The sequence below is a fragment of the Xenopus tropicalis genome, chromosome 1, assembly GCF_000004195.4.
Source record: "Xenopus tropicalis strain Nigerian chromosome 1, UCB_Xtro_10.0, whole genome shotgun sequence".
NCBI classification, from domain to species: domain Eukaryota; kingdom Metazoa; phylum Chordata; class Amphibia; order Anura; family Pipidae; genus Xenopus; species Xenopus tropicalis.
In genome coordinates, this window is record NC_030677.2 from 68,814,386 (window position 1) to 68,839,193 (window position 24,808).

The 24,808-nt window shown below is 39.1% G+C and overlaps 1 protein-coding gene across 3 annotated transcripts in view; it reads left to right on the forward strand.

Annotated features, from left to right (window-relative positions):
- Positions 1-24,808, forward strand: part of alpk1 (alpha kinase 1) — a 99,868-nt gene that overhangs the window by 47,469 nt on the left and 27,591 nt on the right. For all 3 annotated transcript variants that reach the window (NM_001097274.1, XM_031895381.1, XM_031895346.1), the window contains 2 exon segments: positions 326-503; positions 9,061-9,215. In NM_001097274.1, the coding sequence (NP_001090743.1) occupies positions 386-503; positions 9,061-9,215 (273 nt within the window). In that variant the 5' untranslated portion in view covers positions 326-385.

Sequence of the window (24,808 nt, forward strand, 5' to 3'; positions counted from 1 at the left end):
ACAGTGTAGTTAACTTTATAGATTGTTAATGAAGAAGTGGCACGTATTTACTTTGAACAAGCTTTCTCTGTAAACTCCTTTCTCCTCTGTTATGTGTTACAACTCCATATGTGCCAGGCACCCTGCTGTAATTTCACACGTTTTTCTAATAAAGCCCTCAGAAGCTGTTGTATTTTTCCATGTAGTTTTCCCCCCGTTATCTCTCCACGGGTTGAGCTTCACTCATAATTGATGATGTTTTAGTTAATCATCTCTTTACCCCTTTTGTTCAGCAGGTATCACCCTTGAAAAATCCTTTTTATTCAGAATATGTGTCTTCTCCTAGGTCATTGATCACAGCACACCCAGGGATACTCGATTCACAGTCAAGTGGGAAGCAGCCGTTATGAATAATCAAGAGATTGTTACTGTGCTACAGGAGTGCAAGCAAATGCTTGATGCTTTTGCTTTAGAGGTGTCAGAGCCATCTGAAGAGGAGAAGAATGACTACCAACGGTGTGAAGGTGAGGACCTTATGTGAGAGCACAGGACTGCCAGCAGGTTGCTCTCCGCCTCTTCGAATCTGCTCCATGCATTTGATTCTGCTCTATTTTTCTTCTTTTGGCAGGCAAGACTGGGTAGACTGTTGGGTTTGTGGGACATGAATGGGATCAAGACTGCAGGCAAAGATGGAAACGTACTTTGTTAAATTGAATTGCTGTCACTTCTCATTTTCAGCTTCAGTAAACACAGGCAGAGTAGCATTTATTTGTGGAAACAAGACAATAGGCAAAAGTTTGATGGCAGGTGACATCTTTTTTTTTTGTGTGTATAATATTTGGAGTCATGGAGAATAAGCCTTGTCTACATTTAGCCTGAAATGTAAATTGCTTTAGCACTCAGGTGGTTAAATATTAGAAGAAAAAGAAAGAAAAGAGTGTTTGCTTGCTAATGAACACTGCACATTTTTTTCTTAAGGGGATAGATAAAACAATTTGTTTTATTCAGATTGCTGAACTAAGGGATGAATGGAAAATAGCACCAAGAAAATTAGTAAGAATTCCCAATTAGGATCTTGAACTACCAGTATAATTTGTTGTTATCATGATATCATCTTAATAGGCTGAAGGGTCCATTAATTCTTCTTTATGCCGGTGTAAAGGAAAGTTAGCCTCTTCTTTGTAGGATTACAATTGGGTGGTGTAATGTTTCAAAAGGATCCATTGTGGGTCTTCAAAACTGTGTTTGTTAGAAAATGACCTCTAGAATAGGAACAAGAGTATATTAAATTACATTTCTGGAGACCAGGGGTTCCTGTTATTGGGAAATATGATGTTGTATCAAGTTTTTGAGTAGATGTTTCTATTTATTAGATAGGTTGATAGGAAAATATAAAGAGAGCAGCTAGCACCCTTTTTGTTACAATGTCAAATGTTTCATGGCATCAACTATTAGCTTCGTAGGGGCCATTTATTACGTGCAGGACAGGAAGCAAAGTTCAAACAATTTGTGAAATTCATGATGTTTTCTTACTTTGCCCCATGCTTTCAGAAATGCTGTATTCATGAGGGGTGAGAGGCATTCAGGCATCCCGCCCTACCCATACAGTAGGTTGCACCACCAGACGCTGTTCTTCACCCTATGTCCCAGATCTCTTATCTAGTGTGAGAGAGTGCAGCCAGACCCCAGACATAAATTATTTTTGAATGAGCACTCAGGAGCACACATTTGTGCTAGTGCTCATTCAAAGAGGTTGGTTTTTATAACTGCACCCCTTCATGTGATGTTATATATAGGTATGGTATAAGTGGAGGAGTGCCTGGTTATGTCAACGGAAAGGGTGAGATGTGGGAGGTGAGCCCTAACAAAAAAAAAAACCCTTGACTGTTCAATTGTTGTCCAAAAACCACAGGTCCCCAACTCCCACAATTACAGCAATGCATTTAAAAACAAACACATTTACAAATCACTGAGATAGTTTAACTAACGCATATTGGAAAATTGCCTAGACTTTCATTTTGTTATGTGCTGCCTTACGAAATTACCACTTTCTGTAAACCTGCAGTTATGCATAAGCCTCATGGATATACAGGCACTCTAACTGCAAATACATCGGCTAATTAACCCTACCTCACTTGTTAGCATAGATGCCACTTTGCTACGATAGTTGCCAGTTTGCCATGTAAATACAGACATCATAATTATTTTAATAAATTTGAAAACTTTAAGACGTAACAACCTACATCCTTTTTATTTTAGAACGTGTACAGACAAAATGTTCATGTGGTTAGTCGGTAGTTTGTTACCATAGCAGGGCGCATCTCTGTGAAAGACATGTCACAAGACTTTCTTTCAGACTGACAAAGATCATGACTTCTTCACAAACCATAGCGAAATGTTTAACAATACCCTTAAAACACAAGTGTTTCTTTGCATAGAAGGTTTATTCTTTTGTTATTATTTGTTCTCATTTCTTGACTGGCCTTTGTATTTTCTCATTGTATACTTTTATATACTTTTCTTACCCAGTCATTGCAATGGCACAACAAAACAATTAGGGGTTACAGTGCAAAGAGTAGTTTGCCACCTGTAGGATTAAAATATATCCTTTAGCACACAATCTTTTTTTACCTGAAAACACAAAAAATGCCAATACCTGTATTCTTTATTCACATGACAACACAGTAGGCTATTGAATGCTGGCAGTGTCTGTGCACATTAACAGGTGTATAGGCAGTGTAAGCTATAGACCAAATAGAGTTTTTCACCTCCAGCTTTAAAAAAATGAATGGGGGGGGGGGGCTGAGCAGCGCAGAGAACAATATGTAAAATAACTATGTACTCACACAGGATTTCAGTGCTTGACCACCAGCAAGAACATCATCCCTTTAACATTGGGGTTAATTTGTTTCCACTTGCTGAATCCTCCCTCCAAATTCCCAACATAAGACACTGCAAAACCAGGGCCCTATCAAAATTGAGTGTATTTAAAAATAGTGATGGTAAGAACTTAATGAGCCACTATTATGATCAGATTGATGACTTTGGAACCAAATAATTGGATCAGCCTGCTTTGGCCCACTACATGGATGGCTATATGCAAAATCAGGGGTGTAACTATAGAGGAAGCAGACCCTGTTGTGACATTGCAATGACTGGGTAAGAAAGGTACATTAAAGGGGTGGGGCGGTGGCAGGAGAATAGGGGGCCCAATAAGGCCCTAATTATAGAGCCATTTTAAAATATCTTGGTAGAACAGGTCAACTTTAGGGGCCCCAAACTGCATTTTCTGTGGGGCCCAGTAATATCTAGTTACGCCACTGGCAAAGTACGGGACTGCAAGTGCATCTTGAATAAGCATAAATAGCATTAATATCTGTAAGACGGTGTTTATGGGATCAATAATGGTTTCAGTATTTGATTCACTATTCAGTTGCATGTGCAATGGAAATATACTATGGGGCAGTGGCATAACTACAATACATGGGAGAGTGGGCCCGAACTTTGGGGCCTGCTGTATTGTAGTCCCCTATATCATTCCCCTAAAGTTCGCCCCTGTCGCAATTAAGAAAACGGCTGGTTGGCGGCTAAACAAGACAGGGGCTGGAGGCAGGGGATGCAGCATGTGAGCTGCTGAGTGTGCACAGGGCCCCACTATGCACTATGCCTCTTTAATGAATACTTAACTATCTGATAGTTTATATCATATTAAGTGGCCTATTAAAGAATTCTTCCAAGCTAAAATATAGATATCACTAAATATTGCCCTTTTACATCTTTTACCTTGAGCCACCATTTTGTGCTGGTCTGTGTGCTCCCTCAGAGATCACCTGATCAGAAGTAATGCAGCTCTAACTGTAACAGGAAGAAGTGTGGGAGTAAAAGACAGAACTTTGCCCATTAATTGGCTGATGTGACCTTATATGTATGTCTGCTCTTGGTTTGTTTGTGTGGACCATGAATCGTATGTTTCTAAGGGCGGACCTTAGTACTTAATGCCAATTTTCTATTTAGGATTACCAAAAGGCACATAATACTAAAAAAGTATATTTTTCTGAAAATGGTTTGTTTGAAGCAGATTTTACACATGGTTGTTGTATGCAGTATATCTTTATAGAGACCTACATTGTTTAGGAGTATAGTTTTCCTTTAAGATTTCTTTGTCTGGGGGGCCCAGTCATATGTAGTTACGCTACTGCTATGGGAAAACCTGGAAGTAACACCTGCACAAGGCAGGTTTTAATTATAGGACATTATTTTTATGGGCCCTATACTTATCACTTTGTGCATCAGAGAAGAATGAGCTGCCGGATTGACCAACACAAAATGTTGCACACATTTAAGACCTTTCCACGTGTGTTTATAAAAGAGCCTTTTGCCTTTTCCGGTGTAAAAGCCCATTTTACCTTTTACATAAAAATCCTTCTAAAGCAGGTAGCACTTTCTATTGCTTCGGCTGCACTTTCTGTAGTGCTACTGAACATCAAGGGACAAAACAGTTTAGTTCCAGACATGGTCAGTGCATAACCCGCAATCACTTGATTTAAAGCTGGACATAAGGTGAAGTGCTTGAGGAAGTAATGACAGGCAAGACAAAGGAAGGATTTGATAATTCTTTGTGAACTCCAACCCTTGGGCTATCTTGGAGGAGAAGCTGTGCTTTCAAGTAGAAATAACTGTATTAATTGTTTCGGTAATAGAATTAAGCAAATTTATTGTTTATCTGGTACATAATTGACCTAAAAAAGTGTTTTCAAACATTATCCACCCACAACCAGATCATGTGAAAAAAAACAGGGACACTGTAGAAAAAGGAAAGCACTGGTTACTACAACATGCATTTCACACCTTTTGTATCCCTAAAGACTGGAGAGAGGTAACAGGATTGTTATCAACCCCCTCTCCATGTTTAATTTCCACTAAATGTACAATGTATAATACACATTACAAAAGAGCCATGAATATCCTGTACAAAATATTCTTTCTATCGCCCCAGTGTTTAGTAATCAAATAACTTCAGTGCTTAGTGATGTAATTTGTATGACATGATTCACTAGGATTTATGTTTTATAAAATGCACCCCCTGTTGTAAAATATAGAGGGTATTAGAAGTCATGTTGGTGTTCAAAGTCATTTTAAAAATATCGGCCTTCAGACTCATGACTTTATATAGTAATGGAACTTCCCAGCAACTTCTAAAATCCTCTTATTTTAAAATAGGGGGCCTTTATTCCCTATATATAATTATATCTGCAATTAATACATTATTCTATAAGGGGAAAAGGGCTCTGGATGGGGGGTGGTTATAATCCAGTTACCTCCTTTTAATGTTAAAGTTAATCTTTTCTTTGCCAGCTGATTTGGATAGAAAACCTAATAGTTTTTTTTAGCCAGCTGATTTAGATACTAATGGCTTGGGTATTCCGCTTCAGGGCTCTGATTGGCAATACAGACAATCCTTCTCTCACTGGCAGGTGTTTTGTCCTAAGCAGCCATAACGGAAAGATGATGCTAACGGATGAACTGCTCATAACACAGTTGCCTTTAGTGTGCCATAGAGGGGCTTTTGGGAAGCCTTTTGTTTCCCAATCCTATCACCCCCACCACATTTTCTATCACTAATTAAACACTGACCAGCATTGTCAAAACCAGCTTTTCTTTCAAATCACCGAAAGAAATCTGTTGTGACTTCATTGCTATAGCCATGAATAGTTTAACATTTAGCCAACAACAGTAATATGTAATACACCACACCAAAGTCTATGCATAATTAGGGACAGGCTCATTTATTAAAGAATTAGATTAGCACCTGCCTGTTGAGTATGTTTTCCCCCTTAAACTCCCCATAGAGTTTATAATGTGACATGGAGTCTTTATATGTGCAAGAGAACTCTGTCAAGAATTTTTGCAAGTAGTAAATACCCACATTAGAACTGTGCCATTAGTTCATTCCAATAAGGTAAATGGAATTTTCACATGAAAAGAGAAATATACACATTTTACAAAATTTTTCTTTGAAATATAAAGTACAGTTTGTATATAGGACACCTAAATAACTTTACAATTATAAACACACTGCTTATGCAAATACAATCAGCTTAAATCTAATCTAAGATAGATCTCTACATTCCCACATCATATTTTTGGAGGAGCAAGGTGTGACCCTACAAGAGATTTTGTTCAGGAGTTTCATATACTTCGTTGTATGATTGTAAGGTGTTTCGATATTTAAAGAAGACTTCATACAACATAAACTCTAGCAAAAAAAGGGAAAGTTGTGTCCATCACTAAATTTTAAACCTTTAAGCGGGGGTGCAATGAGGTTGTGACCACATAATTCATATAGACAGAAACAAGAGGTCCTCTGCCATTATCAGTATAGGACAGTAAGACATTCTGTGCATTAAAGGAACAGTAACACTAAAAAATGAAAGAGCTTTAAAGTAATAAAAATATGATGCACTGTTGCCCTGCACTGGTAAAACTGGTGTGTTTGCTACAGTAACACTACTATCATTTATATAATAAGCTGCTGTGTAGCCATGGGGGCAGCCATTCAAGCTGGAAAAAAGGAGAAAAGGCACAGGTTACATAACAGATAACAGATAAGTTCTGTAGAATACAATAGTGTTTTATCTGTTATCTGCTATGTGCCTGTGCCTTTTCTCCTTTGAATGGCTGCCTCCATGGCTAAATAGCAGCTTATTTATATAAATTATAGTAGACTTTCTGAAGTATACACACAAATTTTTCCAGTGCAGGGCATCAGTACATTATATTTTTGTTACTTTTATACACTTTTATTTTTTGGCGTTACTGTTCCTTTAAGCTACCAAGCAATGCCCTTCCATTTAAACAAAACAGGGATTGTCTATATATTGCAATATATTTCAAGCTGGTCAACTACGTCATCCCAGGTCTGGCCAATCATCTGATTCCTTAAGAATTCTACTGCTTCATTATACATTTTACACAGGGACTGAGTTGCTAGATTTCAAGGTTAAGGCTGATGCCACATGTGGCGTTTTTACGCAGCGTATTTTCTAATTCTCTCAGTGGCTGAAAAACGCCTGATATCATCATCCATAGAAATAACTTGAAAAGATTCGAAGCAAACCACACAGTGCGGAAATACGCTAGAAAACGCCTTAGCACGGATATTTCAAGCATTGGCTGAAATACGCCAGTATTTGCAAAGCAAGCTATTCCTATGTATACACAAAGGCAGCTGCCAGACCTAGCGGAAATATGCGGCATTTTTTTACTATTTTGCACTATTAGCACCATGGAAACGGGATTTGCACCAGTACTAGGCTGAAAAACGCCATAGTCAGGGGCTGTGTGGCTTGTGCGGCGTTTTTAGGCTGAGAAAAAACGCAGCGTAAAAACGCCACGTGTGGCATCAGCCTAAAACTCCCAAATGGTTGCCCTTTTATTGACCACCACTGGGAGAACCTGACTGTAGCTGGAAAGGATGGGAGCTACAACATGGAGCTTGCCATTTCTCTTGTATATACTATAGCAAAAAAGGGAAAGCTGTGCTCACCATTACATTTTAAACCATTAAGCGGGCATCCAGTGAAGCTATGAACATAACATTTATATAGACAGATACAAGAGGTCCTCTGCACTTTTGGCCAGCTTGAATGTTTTGCAAAATATAGGCAAACGCTCCCAGAATTTAATGTACTATATATATATTAATAATGGGTGAGTGCAGACCAGTTATTTTTGTCTAGATAGATAAATGTCATTCCATTTTGGTGTGATATTTTTTGCTACAAAGTGGGCCAATTTGATCTTGTTTAATAATCACTTACTGAACAGTTTGTTCTGATATATACATACAACATGCTTCAGTGAGCCTTTCCTTAGAGATGTTTATATGTGAAAGCCCCCAACCAAACAGAAAGTTGTTCTATAGCTGTGGGCAATTTCACTGGGATTCCTTTGCTGAGTGAAAATCTTTCTTTAGCGTGCACAGCCTTGATCTCCCAGCACTGTACATTTTGGGTGGTCTGTTTGTTAGGCTATATAAAAATGCCATAGTTATTCCCATTTAATTGCTTGGTTGTGACAGGTCATTCCTGCCATAAATATCTTTTGAGAGTTGTATTATATCTTGCTGTGGGGAGTACAAATTGTACCTTTTGAAGATGTCTCATGGCATTATACAGTACATAGCATGAAAGGGTCTGCCTAGACTGACATAGGAGTCCTTTTAACTTTTTTATATTGATGTCATTAAATCTGAAGCCTTTGGTTCCTTGGTGAATACCCAATGCCCTTAGATCCTATTTTGATTCTGTAACTCTTGTTTGTTAAGTCATTGTATAGCTGTTTATTATAAATTATTATAAAGTACTGTGTAACTTACTGCTGCTATATAAATAAATGGTGGTGTTGATGATGATAATGTACAGCTTGTGGGAAGAACAAATAATTTTTTTCTTACACTTGCAAGTAATTTTTAAAAGACCATGCAGAAGGATAAGCCAAAAGATCCTAACATAAATTGGTTTTGGGTCTCCTGAGGTAGAGCATTGCTATCATTGATCAACCATAAGGGAACAGTATCAGGAACAGGAAACTGTATTATGGAACAGTATCTTTCTAAGATGTTCATTTTATGGGATGCATTAAAGCCTCTTGAAATGTACGTATTTCTGATTAGAAATGTTGATAAATGAATATATGATGCCTGCAGCCATGTCCTTAAGTACCTAGGCCAAAAACATTGTTAGCAGGTGAAACTAAATTGCTCATTTCCTGATGAAAGTAAAGGCATTTTCATTGTGTGTCCTCTCATTGACAGTTAGCAAAATGTTTAACTTCCTCCCAAAAGACCTTTTAAATGGCTGAATGAACTAGTTTTGCTTGAGGGCAGAACAAAATAGTTCTTTAACTGACAGACATTTCTTATTATGAATGTTTTAGTGAAAGGCAGTAATGTGCAGCGAGTGCTGATAGGTGTGTGGGAAAATTGCTTTTCACATGTGAGGTGCACAACACAACATTAGCAGATAAACTGCCCCTTTATGCACTGGAGATTTCCTTACATGCACTCTGACCTTTTTCCAGCTTCTTTCCCGGACGATCTTAAGACCTTGATTCAGGAGGCAAAGGAAATGAAGTGGCCCTTTGTGCCAGAGAGATGGCAATACAAACAGGCTGTAAGGCCCGAAGACAAAACAAACCTGCAAGATATGATCAATGCAAGGCTACATGACTTACTGGTATGGCTTAAATCACCTGTCCCTTGTGGCTCTTAATCCCAACATGAGCAGTTTTCCTTAGCTTTATCACAGACATATTATTTTGTACCTTGTTTGACTCTACCTCCCTTGTCTTACACTTTATGATATAAGAATTATTTTTTTATCATCACCTTTCTTGTTATAAACAGTGTTTATTTCATTCACTATAACAAATTATTTAAAAGAGTGTTGACTGTTATTAGGGTATGTTTTATACAGATATGGAATATATTTATACAAGTGGAAGGCAGCTGCCATAATGCTGGGCTTATTTGTATATAAAGCTCCGCATCATCTTTTTTTGACAACTAAGGATGCTGTTTTGCCAGTATTCAGTTATAAATACATACACTATAAGGTCCTCTCATTTGGCCATTTACAGGCTGCTATAAGCTGCTGATGGTCTGAGTAAGCAGTTTATCAGCCTTTGTATAAGGCCCTTAGACAAGCCTACCTCACCGATATCATAACCTGCCAATCAGGCAGGTTACAAAATCCCGTCAGGACAAGTAGGGCATCGGCACTTTGATGTGATCCTTGTTCCAGTGGCCCCTATCCCAGTAATTTGACCCAATGTGTATGGAGTGTATGGCCACCTTAAGCTGGGCAATATTGTGCTAATCTGATCATTTGGCCAGGATTAAAATATGAGTCATTAGAGCCAGAACCGTATCACTGATCGAAAGCGGTCCTCAATCTGACATGAAAATCAAACCTACCCGATCGACATCTGGACAATTTTTGGCCAAATATCGACCAGGTAGGCCTGTCTGAGGGTCCCATACAAAGACAATCAGCTTCTAAATTGGTCTGAAGGGCCTGAATTGGCAGCTGTAATCTTCCCATGTATGGCCACTTTAAAGTGAAAGATAATCATTTTTAGTGAAAGGGTCCTTCTTATAAATAAATAATTTTCCTTAAGTCATAATTAAGGATTATTTAATTGCCGGTTCAGTTGCGTACACATTGCTTCTACTCAATTTATTTAGTAGCTATACATGTACACTTCTTGACAAATGTTTTAAGATTAAAGGGGTCATTTATGACCCTGGTGATGCAAGTTCAATAGCGGTGCAAGAGTGTCATGACGTTCTTACCTTGTGCCTATAGCAGGCTGTTTTTTTGGACTTTGCACACTGCATGGGGCATGAGCCCTTAAATCTTTTTTTACTTCATGGAACAAAAACATAGAGATCAGAGGGCTGATTTATTAATCTTTATTGCAACAAGCTGGGGAAAAGATTTTACCCAGCATTTCAGCTTCATTGTGCAAAACATTGTGTGCTGAAGTGTGCAGTTTCAATAACGCAATCAAACTCCATGCAAGAAGGACACCAACATTGCATGGGCTAAGCCTGTGTGCAGTGTTAGCATTATTTATGAACACTGGGCGAATTTTCCTGTGGGCAGTAACCATGGCAACCAAACAAATTGCATTAATTGTTCTTCCTGCAGCTGGCTCTAAAAAAAAAAGTCGCTGATTGGGTGCTATGGGTTACTGTCCACAGGCAAATTTGCCCAATATTTATAAATGAGATATTGGTGTAAAAATGTACTGTATTGTGTTTCTGCCCCAAGACACCACAGAAAGGATGGAAGCGCAGTGCCTTCTCTCTTTTTTGCATTTTTTGCAGGTGGAGAGAAGTCAATGCTGTGCCTCATGCGCATTTAGCATTATAGGTGCAACACACAAAGGAAACTCTGATATTCCTATCTGCTAAAGGCTGGTCAAATTACAGGATGCAAGTGTGCCTAAGTGAATTGCAGCTTGACAAACATCCTGCAAAATATGTGAGAAATATGTTGTAACCTAAATGTAGAGGTTTCTTCTCCTGAAAGAAATGTATTTAAAGCAGAAGGTTTCTCCTGTTTAGACAAACAATAACTATTGTTCTGGAGAGGTGGCTGATTTTTGCTTAAAGTGATACTAACATCTAATTTTCCTCATATATTTAGCATTGTAAAATACCTTAAGACATATAATTTATACTCATTAATAAAAAAAATATACATATGTATATTATTCATATAGTTTTAAAAAAATCAGCTGAATGAATCTGGGATGCACTGTTGAAATTGCTTATAGATGTTATAGCACTGTTGCACTATGTCCTAGGGATATAAAGCTGAGAGCCCTTGTTCAATAAAGGATGGCTCTTTTATTCTATATTAGTGGGAATGCCTTTGGAAATCAGCCGCTCCCTTACATTTGGTTGACCGTGTCCCAACATTAGACTGATTCTGTATTGTCATTTTATTTCTGCTGTTTTGTGACCATAGACAGAAATTTATGGCTGATTGTGACCTCTTCTGTGACCCCTGCAAAGCTTCTTAAGTTAAAAGGGTACAGTCTGGATTCTTTCAGAAAGAACACCTGCAGCAAGCGTCCTGAGAAACCTGGCTAGATGAGAGATTAATGTGGGTATAATAGCAGAGCCGTGTTTCTGGCATTATGCCCTCTCCACAGGTAGATGAGCCTTTTCTGAGATGATACCAATTATTTATTGCCGAAACATCTGTTGATAACTGCAGCTGCCCTGTCCCACAAAACACATCATAGACTAGAGGAACCTAAAATCTTTGCCTCACGCTAAGTTTGCACTATTCACTCTTTCCCTTCCTATTTTGGACACCCTTCCCCCTCAATGGCCATACCCTGGGAAGTCTGAATGGGCCATACTTTTGTCAACACCAAGCTGCCTACTTACTATGAATTATCTTGTAAAGTATTACACTCTGGAATTAAATGGGATGGATGGAAAGACAAGAAAGCACAGATCAGAATAACAAGGACTGTAATGTTATCTGTATATCTTTCTATCTGTATTTTTTTTATCTACTATAGCAATGAGCATTCTTCCTGGGTCAGTGGAGATTTAACATCTATTAATATTATTTAGTTAATAGTATAAAAAATACAGTTTACAGCTAGTGATGAATTAACTTGTGGAGTTTTGCTTTTTTTACATTATGCATTGAAGTCAATGGGAAAGCGAAATGACATTGCAGCTAAGGCATTTTTTCCATTGGTTGACATGAAAGGCAAGGGGCGCATAGTGAGAATTCTGCCTGGTGCAACAGACTGCATTTTTTTCTGGCAGAACAAACACCATATTGAAATTGTAGCACAGGTTCCAATATGTTTTTGCTGCTGACAAAACCACAAATTTCACAGCAAAACTGTGCTGGGTGAAAAAGTTCACTTATCCCTAGTTACAGAAATATTTTTAATTATTCAAGTTTACCTTAAATTGCACTGACGTTCAGGCACCATTTATTTATTTTATGACTATTCCTCTCAGTCACTTTTCTCACGAATGAACATTCTTTTGCCCTCATCATTATTACTCTGACTGGTTTACTGCCTTGTTAAACATGAGTAGCTCTTGTGCATTCTCCTGCTCTACAGTGTATAATGGGACAGTAGTCTAAAGTTTGGAATAACAAAGGGCAGCTTAAACTCAAAGCCAAATTCATGTATTGCCTCTATCATAGCCATGCTGTGCATGGAAATACAGGAGTTGTATGATTTTGAGGATGCACCCAATGATGTTTACTTCTGCACGTCTGTCAATTTTTCATTCCTGATGTGAATACTCTTATATGTTGGCTCTGTGTAAGCTCAGGGCTTTTCCAGGGTTGAAACCATAAAGGGAATATTTTATATTGCTATTTAAATTTATTTTAGCCTCTCACATGTTGACTGTAAAAATGTCTGAGTTGCCTGATCACTTGTTGCACTGGGTTGCAGAGCTTGGTAGGCGTGCAGCAGGTGGCTGGCATAGGGTATACATTGTAGATGTAGATTTAACAGAAAACAGGTCTGTCAAAATTCATATAAAAACTTTTTATAAAATAATAGCCTTTGTGCCTTCCATGCATGCATTACCTGGTGATTACCAATTACTTTCTTGTGCCAGTCTACAAATCCTGGCAGTAATATGTCTTTTAAGATTAGAGAAATGTCATAGACAATAATAAGAATTGCCTTTGCTAAAACAAACATATAGACAAAGATCATTACTGTCTATTTTGTAGCCATGAGCTCTCTGTGTCATTGCCCTTATATATCGTATATTCTCGAGTATAAGCCGAGTTTTTCAGCACTAAAAATGTGCTGAAAAAGTAACCCTCGGTTTATACTCGAGTATATGGATGTGCTGACTCCCGGGGACGGACATGAGCACGCAGGTACGCACGGATACACGTCCGTTCACAGGGGGAGGGGGGGTTGGGTGCGCGCAACGAGCACGTTACATCTGCAGATCCAGAGTCGGCAGGTATGCACGGACACACGTGGAGGGAGGGAGGAAGGGAGGGTGGTATGCACGGACACAAGTGGAGGGAGGGAGGAAGGAAGGGAGGGTGGATGCGCGCAATGAGCGCGTTACATATGCACATCCATCTGCACAATGAGCCAGAGTAAAGGTCCCGATACACGGGCCGACTATAGCTGCCGATATCGGTTCGGCAGCTAATCGGCCCGTGTATGGGCAGAACAGAGCTGCCTGGCCGACCGATATCTGGCCAGAAATTGGCCAGATCTCGATCGGCCAGGTTAGAAAATCCGGTCGGATCGGGGACCGCATCGGCTCGTTGATGCGGTCCCCGAACCGACTGCCCCATAAACTCAAATGTAATCCGATCGTTTGGCCCCAGTAGGTGGGGATATCGGGTGAAGATCCGCTCGCTTGGCGATCTTATAGTGTATGGGCACCTTTAGTAATTGGTACAATAACTTGTTATTTACAAAACTTGCTTTTGTCTGCTGCTGTAGCGTTTTTCTTTCTCTAAAGTTAGCTACTTATTTATCTGTTATTTATTTGATTATTGAAACTTAGCAGTAGCGGTTGCATTTCCCACCCTAGGCTTATACTCGAGTCAATAAGTTTTTCCAGTTTTCTTAGGTAAAATACCTAAGAAAGGTAAAATACCTCGGCTTCTATTCGGATCGACTTATACTCGAGTATATACCGTATGTGTGGGCAACCATTTGAAAACTGACTGTTAGTGGGGTGTAGGCAACCATCAAAAAGCATGGGGCCTTCTTCAAGCAAGCTCTACAACCTATATTTAAAACAATAAATAAACAGTAGTGAATGCTGAGACTACACACATTATTGCCAAGTTTTACACACCACCTTGTGATTAAAAAAAAATAAATCATGGAGCCTCTTACTACTGAATTAGCAGGGTCCTCCTACTCATGGGGCCAGGGTTATTTTCTCAGTGCCCACCCAGGCCCCCCAATTTAAAAAATAAATGCTCATCCAAATAGTTCATGCCCGATGATGCAATGTGGAATTACTTCTATGCACTTGGTCAGTGAGTCAAAAATATTGACCTAGGAAATAAGATTAGTTGGTAACTAAGTGTGCAAAAGTGCCTCTCCTAAGGATGTTGAAAGTGTGTTTGAAAATCTCCAAAATTATCAATAACACTGCCATTTCAGTCCATTCCACTCCAGATAAACCTGAATACAATGTAACAGGTCAAAGAATAGGAACCAGGAAGCTTTAAATGCTGGTACAGCACCACAGATTCTACAGTCTGTGGCACTTAAAGGGTTTGTTTTTGTTTTGTATTTTGTTAGACAATCTTTGTTCTGAAAGAAGTGACAGCTTCACTGCTTGCCCTTGGTTTATCATTCACAGAGCACTTATTCATTCTGGGGATGCTAGGGAGAGAAAAAAAACACCTGCCTGCTATGTTTGTGTCCTTAAATTAAATGAGTGGATCACATGTTCAGCCTCTAGCTTTTTAAATTAAATTACATATTTGCTGGATGCTGAAGCTTTTATTTTCTGGCTGAATTAGTGACTATTGTCTGGTATTTCCAAATGTATTAGTTTTAGAATTTTCTAACAATTTAGTTTTTCTGATTTTTATGAAATACTTAGAGTTCACCTTTAAATTATACTACCTAATAGGTGAACCTATCCTAAACAACGTTATACTGTGCCAGTTGCTTTGATGGTTAAAAAATTCCCTCAGAATTTAGGACCCCATATTCGCACTCTAGCAATAGTTAGTCCGGGCACTGCTGACTGTGGTTAATTTTTAGCTGTGCAGGATAGTCCAGTAGTCCCAGTGCTTATAACTATAATCTAAACAACTTTTGAAATTGTTGTCTGTGTTATATAGTTTTGACGTTTTAGCATCCCAGTGTTCTCCCTAGAAAAAATACAGCAGGCAGAGGGAAATTTTATCTGTCAGGGAAAAAAATTACACCTGCCTCTCCTGTGCCCTTCTGCAAATAAAGCATGCAGTCCTACTGGCTTCTAAAAAAAAGAATTCTAATACAGGTGGGGGAGATAGGAAGATCATAGATATTTCAGGTATAACCTTAGCCAGTATTAATAAAAGTTGTAATTGAAAGTGCACCATATGCAAGAGCTATGCACCACTTGTTAAATGTTTGTGTCAGACTCACCAGGAAGGATCAAGTGTATAGGGTAAGATCCACAAGCACCTCACACAACTCTTAAAACTCGCCTAAGGTTGATACAAGGAGCAAGTGGAGTGGAGTTGGTTGTGAGGCTTGGTCAAACGGATCCAGATCGAGAAGCAAAGGGAATAGGCTGAGGATAAGAGAGGCGACAGGAAGCAGGTCAATCAGGTCAAAACCGGATAAGCAAATAATCAGCAACAGGCTAGGTTTGATTTGCAGTTCACATGCCTAAAATAGCCCAGGAAGGGCATCCGGATGCACGCTGAACATGTGCCATGCATGGGGCACACATAGCGCTAGCGTCATGTCATTTGCAATGTGCCACAATACAACAATACATGTTGAAATGCACACAGTGCAACACAACATTACCCAATGCTGGCTCAGAGGTGTGAAACTTTTCACCATGATCATTTTGTATATAAATACATGTTCTATATACTGTATATGTGTTCTTTCTGTATATTTTTTTCAGCTTCATCACTTTGACCTGCTGCACTTCTAAATACTAATTCCAGGCCAGGTCAGTACTGCAACAAGGAACTTTCTTTTTTATGAAACTGTTTTTCTTTATTTTCAGACCAGAGATAGTACAGATGCTAAATTACTAGTGCAGCCAATCAGGATATGTAAAATGTGCGGTGTTACAAAAGTTCTAAGCATGGATCTGCAGGGTGTAAATTTCTTGGGTTGACAGCAGTTATATCAATATCATTGATATTTTACAACAATATATCAGAAAAAAGTAAGAAAGAAATGGTATGAAATAAAGAGAGAGGGGGAGATGGGCAAGAAAGAAGTAAATTGTGGTTGTGGTAATATTGTACATAGAACTTTTGAAGCACTTGAAAAGTTACCATCAGTAGAAGAGGAGTAGATGGGAACTTTACATTCACGTTTGCACCATGGGTTGGGAGGTTAGCTCTCCCAGAAAAAGAGCTTCTGCCCACCATTTAGTAAATCGAAAGGAAGCTAGAAATTTATGCTGCTTCTGGTTCTACTGTGTGTCAGGTACCTATTCCAGATATCATAAAACAGCGTTCCCATAGCTGCTTTGGTGGGGGTTGTGTGTTGGTTCAGAATTCCAAAATTGTTTTGACTGCTGTGAGTATGTCTACCAGTCTGATGTTGCCTGTCTTGGGTCATGGGCTTGGGAAATAGTCCTAATAACAAGCATTCTTCTTGATACCGAGCATGTTTGGACAGCAAAGGGCTGACCAAAGGAGTATTGTCTAATTTAAGGTCATGAAAAGTGGTTTAAATTTATTAAAATATAATGTATTGTTGCCCTGCAACACTACTATAGTTTATATAAACTACCTGCTTTGTATACATAGGGCAGCCATTTAAAGATGAAAAAGTAGAAAAAACACAGGTTACATAGCAGATATCATATGCTTTATAGCATACAATAGGATTCTATAGAGCTTATCTGTTATCTGCTATATAACCTATGCATTTATTTCAACTTGAATGGCTGACCCATGGCTACACAGCAGCATATTTATATATGTAGTAGTCATTCTGAAGCAAACATATCAGCTTCACCAGTTCAGGGCAACACTACTTTATATTTTAATTACTTAAAAACAATTTCATTTTATTGGTGTTACTGTGCCTTTAAGCAATGACCTGTTTGCAGAAGTTATGTGCTAGACTTAATCATAATGTACAGAGCTGGAGGGGCAGTTGTTTAGTTAATTGCATTTTTGTGTGTAAAAAGATCCATACCAATCAGGAAAGAATCATGTAGATCCTTCCCAAAATAACTGCTTAATATACTAGGGATGCACCAAATCCACTATTTTCAGATTTGGGCAAACCCAGAATCTATTGTAAAAGATTCAGCCGAATACCAAACTGAACTAACACAGAAGGGTTTAAGAGAACCATGCGCTGCATGTGTGGCTAAAAATGTTCAAATTCGATGACAAAAAGTCACGTGATTTTAAGGATTTGGTTCAGCCAGGAGCATGGATTGGGCGAATATTCAACTGAATCCTGGATTCGACGCATCCCTATAAAATACATATATAGTTAAAGTTTCCCAACTGGAAAGCCAATTCTATTTCAGAGAAAAGTGTATGCTATGAGCTTCTGTTGGTCACAGCAAACTACAAAATAAGGATCTTATGTATTTCTTGTTTTAGTAGTAACCGCTGTCTATCTTGCATAAGCAAGATAATCAGACAGCAGTTACTACTAAAACAAGAAATACATAAGATCCTTATTTTGTAGTTTGCTGTGACCAAATACTGGAAAAAAATACTGGCAAACTTTAATTAAACAAGAAATACATAAGATCCTTATTTTGGAAAAAAATACTGGCAAACTTTAATTAAACATACTGTCAAACATACTGGCAACTTTAATTAAACTCAAGTTAGTCCTAATAAAATCAGCTCTGACTGCATCACATATCTAATTCTCTGGCACATATGCATTCCCTGGCTTGCATTCTAGCTGATAAACTTATATCTACTACCTGCACTGCAACCAAAGTTCACATAGATTGCTCCCTGCCTAGTGATACTGATCTGACAGTATCAACAACTATCCATAAATATATCCAAAATGATATAATCAAATAGATTTTGCTTGTATGCATAGAGTGTAATGCTATAATAATTAGTGGCAAAGTACTGTTCTGAACATGAATGGATTGCATGGTCATGATAAGAGGACATTAGCCCTCATCCTTTTGATATTTGGGTAAGCATAATAATATTTTGTATTATGTTATCTATATAGCACCAACACATTTTGTGCAACAAAGATTGTTTATCATTCCCATCAGTCCCTGCCCCAGTGGAGCCTGCAGTCTATTACATTCATTAGAGTCAATTTTTGTAGTGTATGAGGAAACCTACCTAGACACTTTTGTCTGTATGAGGCAGTCTCCTCAACCTTATTTATTTGTACGTAGACACTACAAATTCATAATTTGGCCTTTTGTGCCTGGTTGCAATAATATTTAGTTCAACCTTAGTAAATCTCCAATTCCACCATATAACGTTAGCATAAAACTTAATGCAATGCACACACACAACCTTATTACACATTTGGCTTTATATGGGCTTGTATGGGGTTTAATAAAGATTTTGTGCAATAGCACGGCTTGTTCTCAACTATTTAAAATGTCCCTCCCTAAATCACAGGTACTGGCAAATAGCCTACATTCTGAAAAACAACTTTGCCTGAGCCATCTTGCAGCTGTAAGCAAATGAAGGCTGAATATCTGAACACATTTTAACACAACTTTGAAAAGAATCCATTCTAGTTTATTGACAGAATGCATGTTTAAAGGGGAACTATACCCCCAGGCGCAAAAAACACCCTTAACTATCACTGGCTAAACCCCCCTCACCTCTCCCTTATCGCATTGTTTTTATGTTTAAACTCTGTCCCTATCGCTAACTGCTAGCTAAAAATGCAGAGTAGTGCAGCAGCATTTCTGGCCCACATCTTCTTACCGACTGATAGTTAAGGGTGCTTTTTGCGTTCAGGGGTATAGTTCTCCTTTAAGGGAACAATGCTTCCATCATGCTGGTTTTCCTGTAACTATATTCCATTATTCTATGACCAAATGCTTAGTTAAAGCATGTATAATTATTTTTAAGACATAGAAATACTGTACCAACATACTTTGCACTTTACAGTGTGAGTAGAATCTACACATTAAAGGTGGCCATACACGCACCGATAATATCGTACGAAACCTCGTTTATGGCCACCTTATGGCCACAATAAATATATATATATATATAGGTATGTCTAAAGTACAGTTGGGGAGAGCTGCATGAACACTATTCATGTTACATGCATGTAACACTATGAATACCCAAACTGCTTTTCTTACTGCTAGTGCTACCTTTACCTCTAGATGGCACTCACTGGCTGGCTTCCAGGTCTTCATTGACACTCTACTAAGAAATGATTGGAATAGGGCTAGGACCTGATTTTATGATGTAGGGCAGTGATCCCCAACCAGTGGCTCAGGAGCAACATGTTGCTCACCAACCCCTTGGATGTTGATCCCAGTGGCCTCAAAGCAGGTGTTTTTGAATTCCTGACTTTTGGGCAAGTTTTGGTTGCATAAAAAACAGGTGTACTGCCAAACAGAGCCTCCTGTAGGCAGCCAGTCCGCATAGGGGCTACCAAATAGCCAATCAGAGACACTTTTTGTAACCCCAGGAATATTTTTCATGCTTGTGTTGCTATTCAGCTTTCTTTACATTTGAATGTGGCTCACAGGTAAAAAAAAAAAGGTTGGGGATCCCTGATGTAGTGTTTCCATTCCAGGGCAGTTCTGTGGGATTTACATAGATATTTTTTGTGGAGAAGCACAACTATTATAGCTAAAGTATATACAAAAATGTAAAGCAGAGCACAACCCACTAGCACAGGGATCCCCAACTTTTTATACTCGCGAGCCACATTCAAATGGAAAAAGTGTTCGGGAGCAACACAAACATTAAAATGGTTCCTGATGGTGACAATAAGAGCAATAATTGGCTATTTAACAGCCCCTATGTGGACTGGCAGCCTACAGAAGGCTCTTTTTGGCATTATACTGGGTTTTTATGCAACTAAAACTTGCCTCCAAGCCAAGGAGTTCAAAAATGAGCACCTGTTTTGAGGTCACTGGGAGCAACATCCAAAGGGTTGGTGAGCAACCATGGAGGGCCCTGCTAACTTAGTAGTATAGGATGCCATGATTACTGATGGTGGCTCTGGTTACATAGTTACATAATTACATTGGGTCCATCAAGTTCAACCCTTCCAAGTGAACCTGGCACACAGTAACCTAGACTGACCTGTCCACTGACCTATACACTAACATGCATAAACCATATATACCCGCATCAACATTAACTGTAGATTTTAGTATCACAATAGCCTTGGATACTATGCTTATTTAAGAACTCATCCAAGCCCCTCTTAAAGGCATTAACAGAATCTGTCATTTCAAAATCACTAGAAAGGGCATTCCCCAACCTCACTGCCCTCACCGTGAAAAACTTCTAACGCTGCTTCAAATGAAAGTTCCATTCCTCTAATCTAACTAAAGGGGTGGCGTTGATCATTTTTATGGGAAAAAAGAACACCCCCTATCTGTCTATAATCCCCTCTAATGTACTTGTACATTAGAGTACTTGGGGATATTTTTGTGTAATTCTAGACAGTGTCAGTGAGTGACAAAGCTAATTAAGTACTCTCTTGCATTGAATAAGGCAATAATAAGGCATTGAGGGATAAAAAGATAATTTTTCCTTTTTATAGATCCCTGGTAAGGCCCCAGTCTTTAAAGGAACAGTAACACCAAAAAATGAAAGAGCTTTAAAGTAATAAAAATATAATGCACTGTTGCCCTGCACTGGTAAAACTGGTGTGTTTGCTACAGTAACACTACTATAATTTATATAATAAGCTGCTGTGTAGCCATGGGGGCAGCCATTCAAGCTGTAAAAAAAGGAGAGAAGGCACAGGTTACATAGCAGATAACAGATAAGCTCTGTAGAATACAATAGTGTTTTATCTGTTATCTGCTATGTGCCTGTGCCTTTTCTCCTTTGAATGGCTGCCTCCATGGCTACACAGCAGCTTATTTATATAAATTATAGTAGACTTTCTGAAGTAAACACACAACTTTTACCAGTGCAGGGCAGCAGCACATTATATTTTAGTTACTTTTATACACTTTCATTTTTTGGTGTTACTGTTCCTTTAAGAAGCATTTTGAAGAGCTGGAAGGGATGCAGAGACATGCAACTAAACTGATGAATGGAACAATTAAACTATGAGACTGTTAAAGTTGTGATTGTTTTCTCTGAAGAAAAGACTACTCTTTACATGTACATTAGAGTAAAGAATAGACAGAAATGAAGAACCAGAGACCCATTTAGACTCAAGAAACAGAACTTTCATTTGAAGCAGCAGAGGCGGTTCTTCACAATAAGAACATTGAGGTTGTGGAATACCCTGCTGGATGATGTTGTGATTATGTTATTGGACAAGCATAATTTACATGGCTATAATGAGCTCTAGATTTACAGTTAGTATATATATATATATATACTAACTGTATATATATATACAGTGGCTTGCAAAAGTATTCGGCCCCCTTGAACTTTTCCACATTTTGTCACATAACAGCCACAAACATGAATCAATTTTATTGGAATTCCACGTGAAAGACCAATACAAAGTGGTGTACACGTGAGAAGTGGAACGAAAATCATACATGATTCCAAACATTTTTTACAAATAAATAACTGCGGTGTGTGTGTGTGTGTGGGGTGTGTGTAATTATTCAGCCCTCTGAGTCAATACTTTGTAGAACCACCTTTTGCTGCAATTCCAGCTGCCAGTCTTTTAGGGTCTGTCTCTGCCAGCTTTGCACATCTAGAGACTGAAATCCTTGCCCATTCTTCTTTGCAAAACAGCTCCAGCTCAGTCAGATTAGATGGACAGCGTTTGTGAACAGCAGTTTTCAGATCTTGCCACAGATTCTCGATTGGATTTAGATCTGGACTTTGACTGGGCCATTCTAACACATGGATATGTTTTGTTTTAAACCATTCCATTGTTGCCCTGGCTTTATGTTTAAGGTCGTTGTCCTGCTGGAAGGTGAACCTCCGCCCCAGTCTCAAGTCTTTTGCAGACTCCAAGAGGTTTTCTTCCAAGATTGCCCTGTATTTGGCTCCATCCATCTTCCCATCAACTCTGACCAGCTTCCCTGTCCCTGCTGAAGAGAAGCACCCCCAGAGCATGATGCTGCTACCACCATATGTGACAGTGGGGATGGTGTGTTCAGAGTGATGTGCAGTGTTAGTTTTCCACCACACATAGCGTTTTGCATTTTGGCCACAAAGTTCCATTTTGGTCTCATCTGACCAGAGCATCTTCCACATGGCTTGTGGCAAACTGCAAACAGGACTTCTTATGGTTTTCTGTTAACAATGGCTTTCTTCTTGCCACTCTTCCATAAAGGCCAACTTTGTGCAGTGCACGACTAATAGCTGTCCAATGGACAGATTCCCCCACCTGAGCTGTAGATCTCTGCAGCTCCCCCAGAGTCACCATGGGCCTCTTGGCTGAATTTCTGATCAGCGTTCTCCTTGTTCGGCCTGTGAGTTTAGGTGGACGGCCTTGTCTTGGTAGGTTTACAGTTGTGCCATACTCCTTCCATTTCTGAATGATCGCTTGAACAGTGCTCCGTGGGATGTTCAAGGCTTTGGAAATCTTTTTGTAGCCTAAGGGGCACAATTACTAACCCACGAATCCGAATTGGAAAAATTCCGATTGGAAAACGAACATTTTGCGACTTTTTCGTATTTTTTGCGATTTTTTCGGCGCCTTTACGACTTTTTCGCTCGTATCTTGTCGCAACTTTTTCGTATTGAGCGCTCGTAAGCGGCGGGCGAAACTTTCAGACTTAGCATGATTTTGGAAGCCTCCCATAGGCTCAATGGCACCCTGCAGCTCCAACCTGGCCCAAGAAAAGTCACCATACTGAAGCTTGAATGAATTCGAATCTTTCGTACTCGGCGCGAAGGCTACGAAAAAGTCGCGACTTTTCGCGCAAGTAGTAACGCTACGAAAAAATCGCCAGATTTTGCGCAACATTCAGAATGGCAACGAAAAAGTTTCGACAATTTTCCGAAAAATCGCCAAATACCGATCATTACGAAAAAAACGCAATCGGACGCATTCGGCCCGTTCGTGAGTAAGTAAATGTGCCCCTTAGCCTGCTTTAAATTTCTCAATAACTTTATCCCTGATCTGTCTGGTGTGTTCTTTGGACTTCATGGTGTTGTTGCTCTCAATATTCTCTTAGACAACATCTGAGGCCGTCACAGAGCAGCTGTATTTGTACTGACATTATATTACACACAGGTGCACTCTATTTAGTCATTAGCACTCATCAGGCAATGTCTATGGGCAACTGACTGCACTCAGACCAAAGGGGGCTGAATAATTACGCACACCCCACTTTGCAGTTATTTATTTTTAAAAAATGTTTGGAATCATGTATGATTTTCGTTCCTCTTCTCACATGTACACCACTTTGTATTGGTCTTTCACGTGGAATTCCAATAAAATTGATTCATGTTTGTGGCTGTAATGTGACAAAATGTGGAAAAGTTCAAGGGGGCCGAATACTTTTGCAAGCCACTGTATACTAACTGTATTTTTTATTAGTGGCGTGCACCATTATGATCTCTCTCTCTCTCTCTCTCTCTCTCTCTCTCTCTCTATATATATATATATATATATAGAGAGAGAGAGAGCGAGAGAGAGAGAGAGAGAGAGAGTGAGAGAGAGATCATAATGGTGCACGCCACTAACAAAAAATACAACCTGGTTGCAAGAGCCATATAAACTAAAATATTGCAGGAGTAATGCCAGCACACACAGGGTTTCATACAAATGTATATAAAATGATATTTATTGAGAAAAAAGGAGCAAAATAAACATAGCAGGCCTCAACGTTTCAGTCCCCACTGGGACTTTCATCAGGAGGCAAAAACTGAAGCACCTGCCAATATATATATATATATTCTGTATATTCCCACTGTTCATTGTCATATACAAGCTGTTACCCAAGACAGCAATAAACCCCCTATGCTTACTGGATATGGAGATTTGTGCATCGAGCTACTAAGCAAATGGCAGTTGTACTGAGCATATTTTATAGATTTCATGCTCACAAAAAGTATTGCACGTTGCTTGGCTCCCTGCTTTTAAATTATTTTTTCTGTGCAGGTGCATACATTTTTAAAAATAGGGGCATTTTAGTTACAACTTTATGCTCATCCAAGCCACTACATCACATCAAGGTAAACCACCCTGTTGGTTGAATTTCTTGGCAAAAGTGTCTCCTGTCTAAATCATTGCTGTCACAGGCCAGTGTTGGACTGGCCTACCAGGATACCAAGAGACCTTTTGGAGGGTGTCAGCGGGCCCTTCTACTTTAAACCATTTGACCCAGTGCTGTCCAACTTCTGTGGTATCGAGGGGCGGAATTTTTCTGGCCTACATGGTGGATGGCCGATAATGGAAGCCAGTTTTGACCACTCCCCCTTTTAAACCATGCCCACTTCCAACCACACCCATA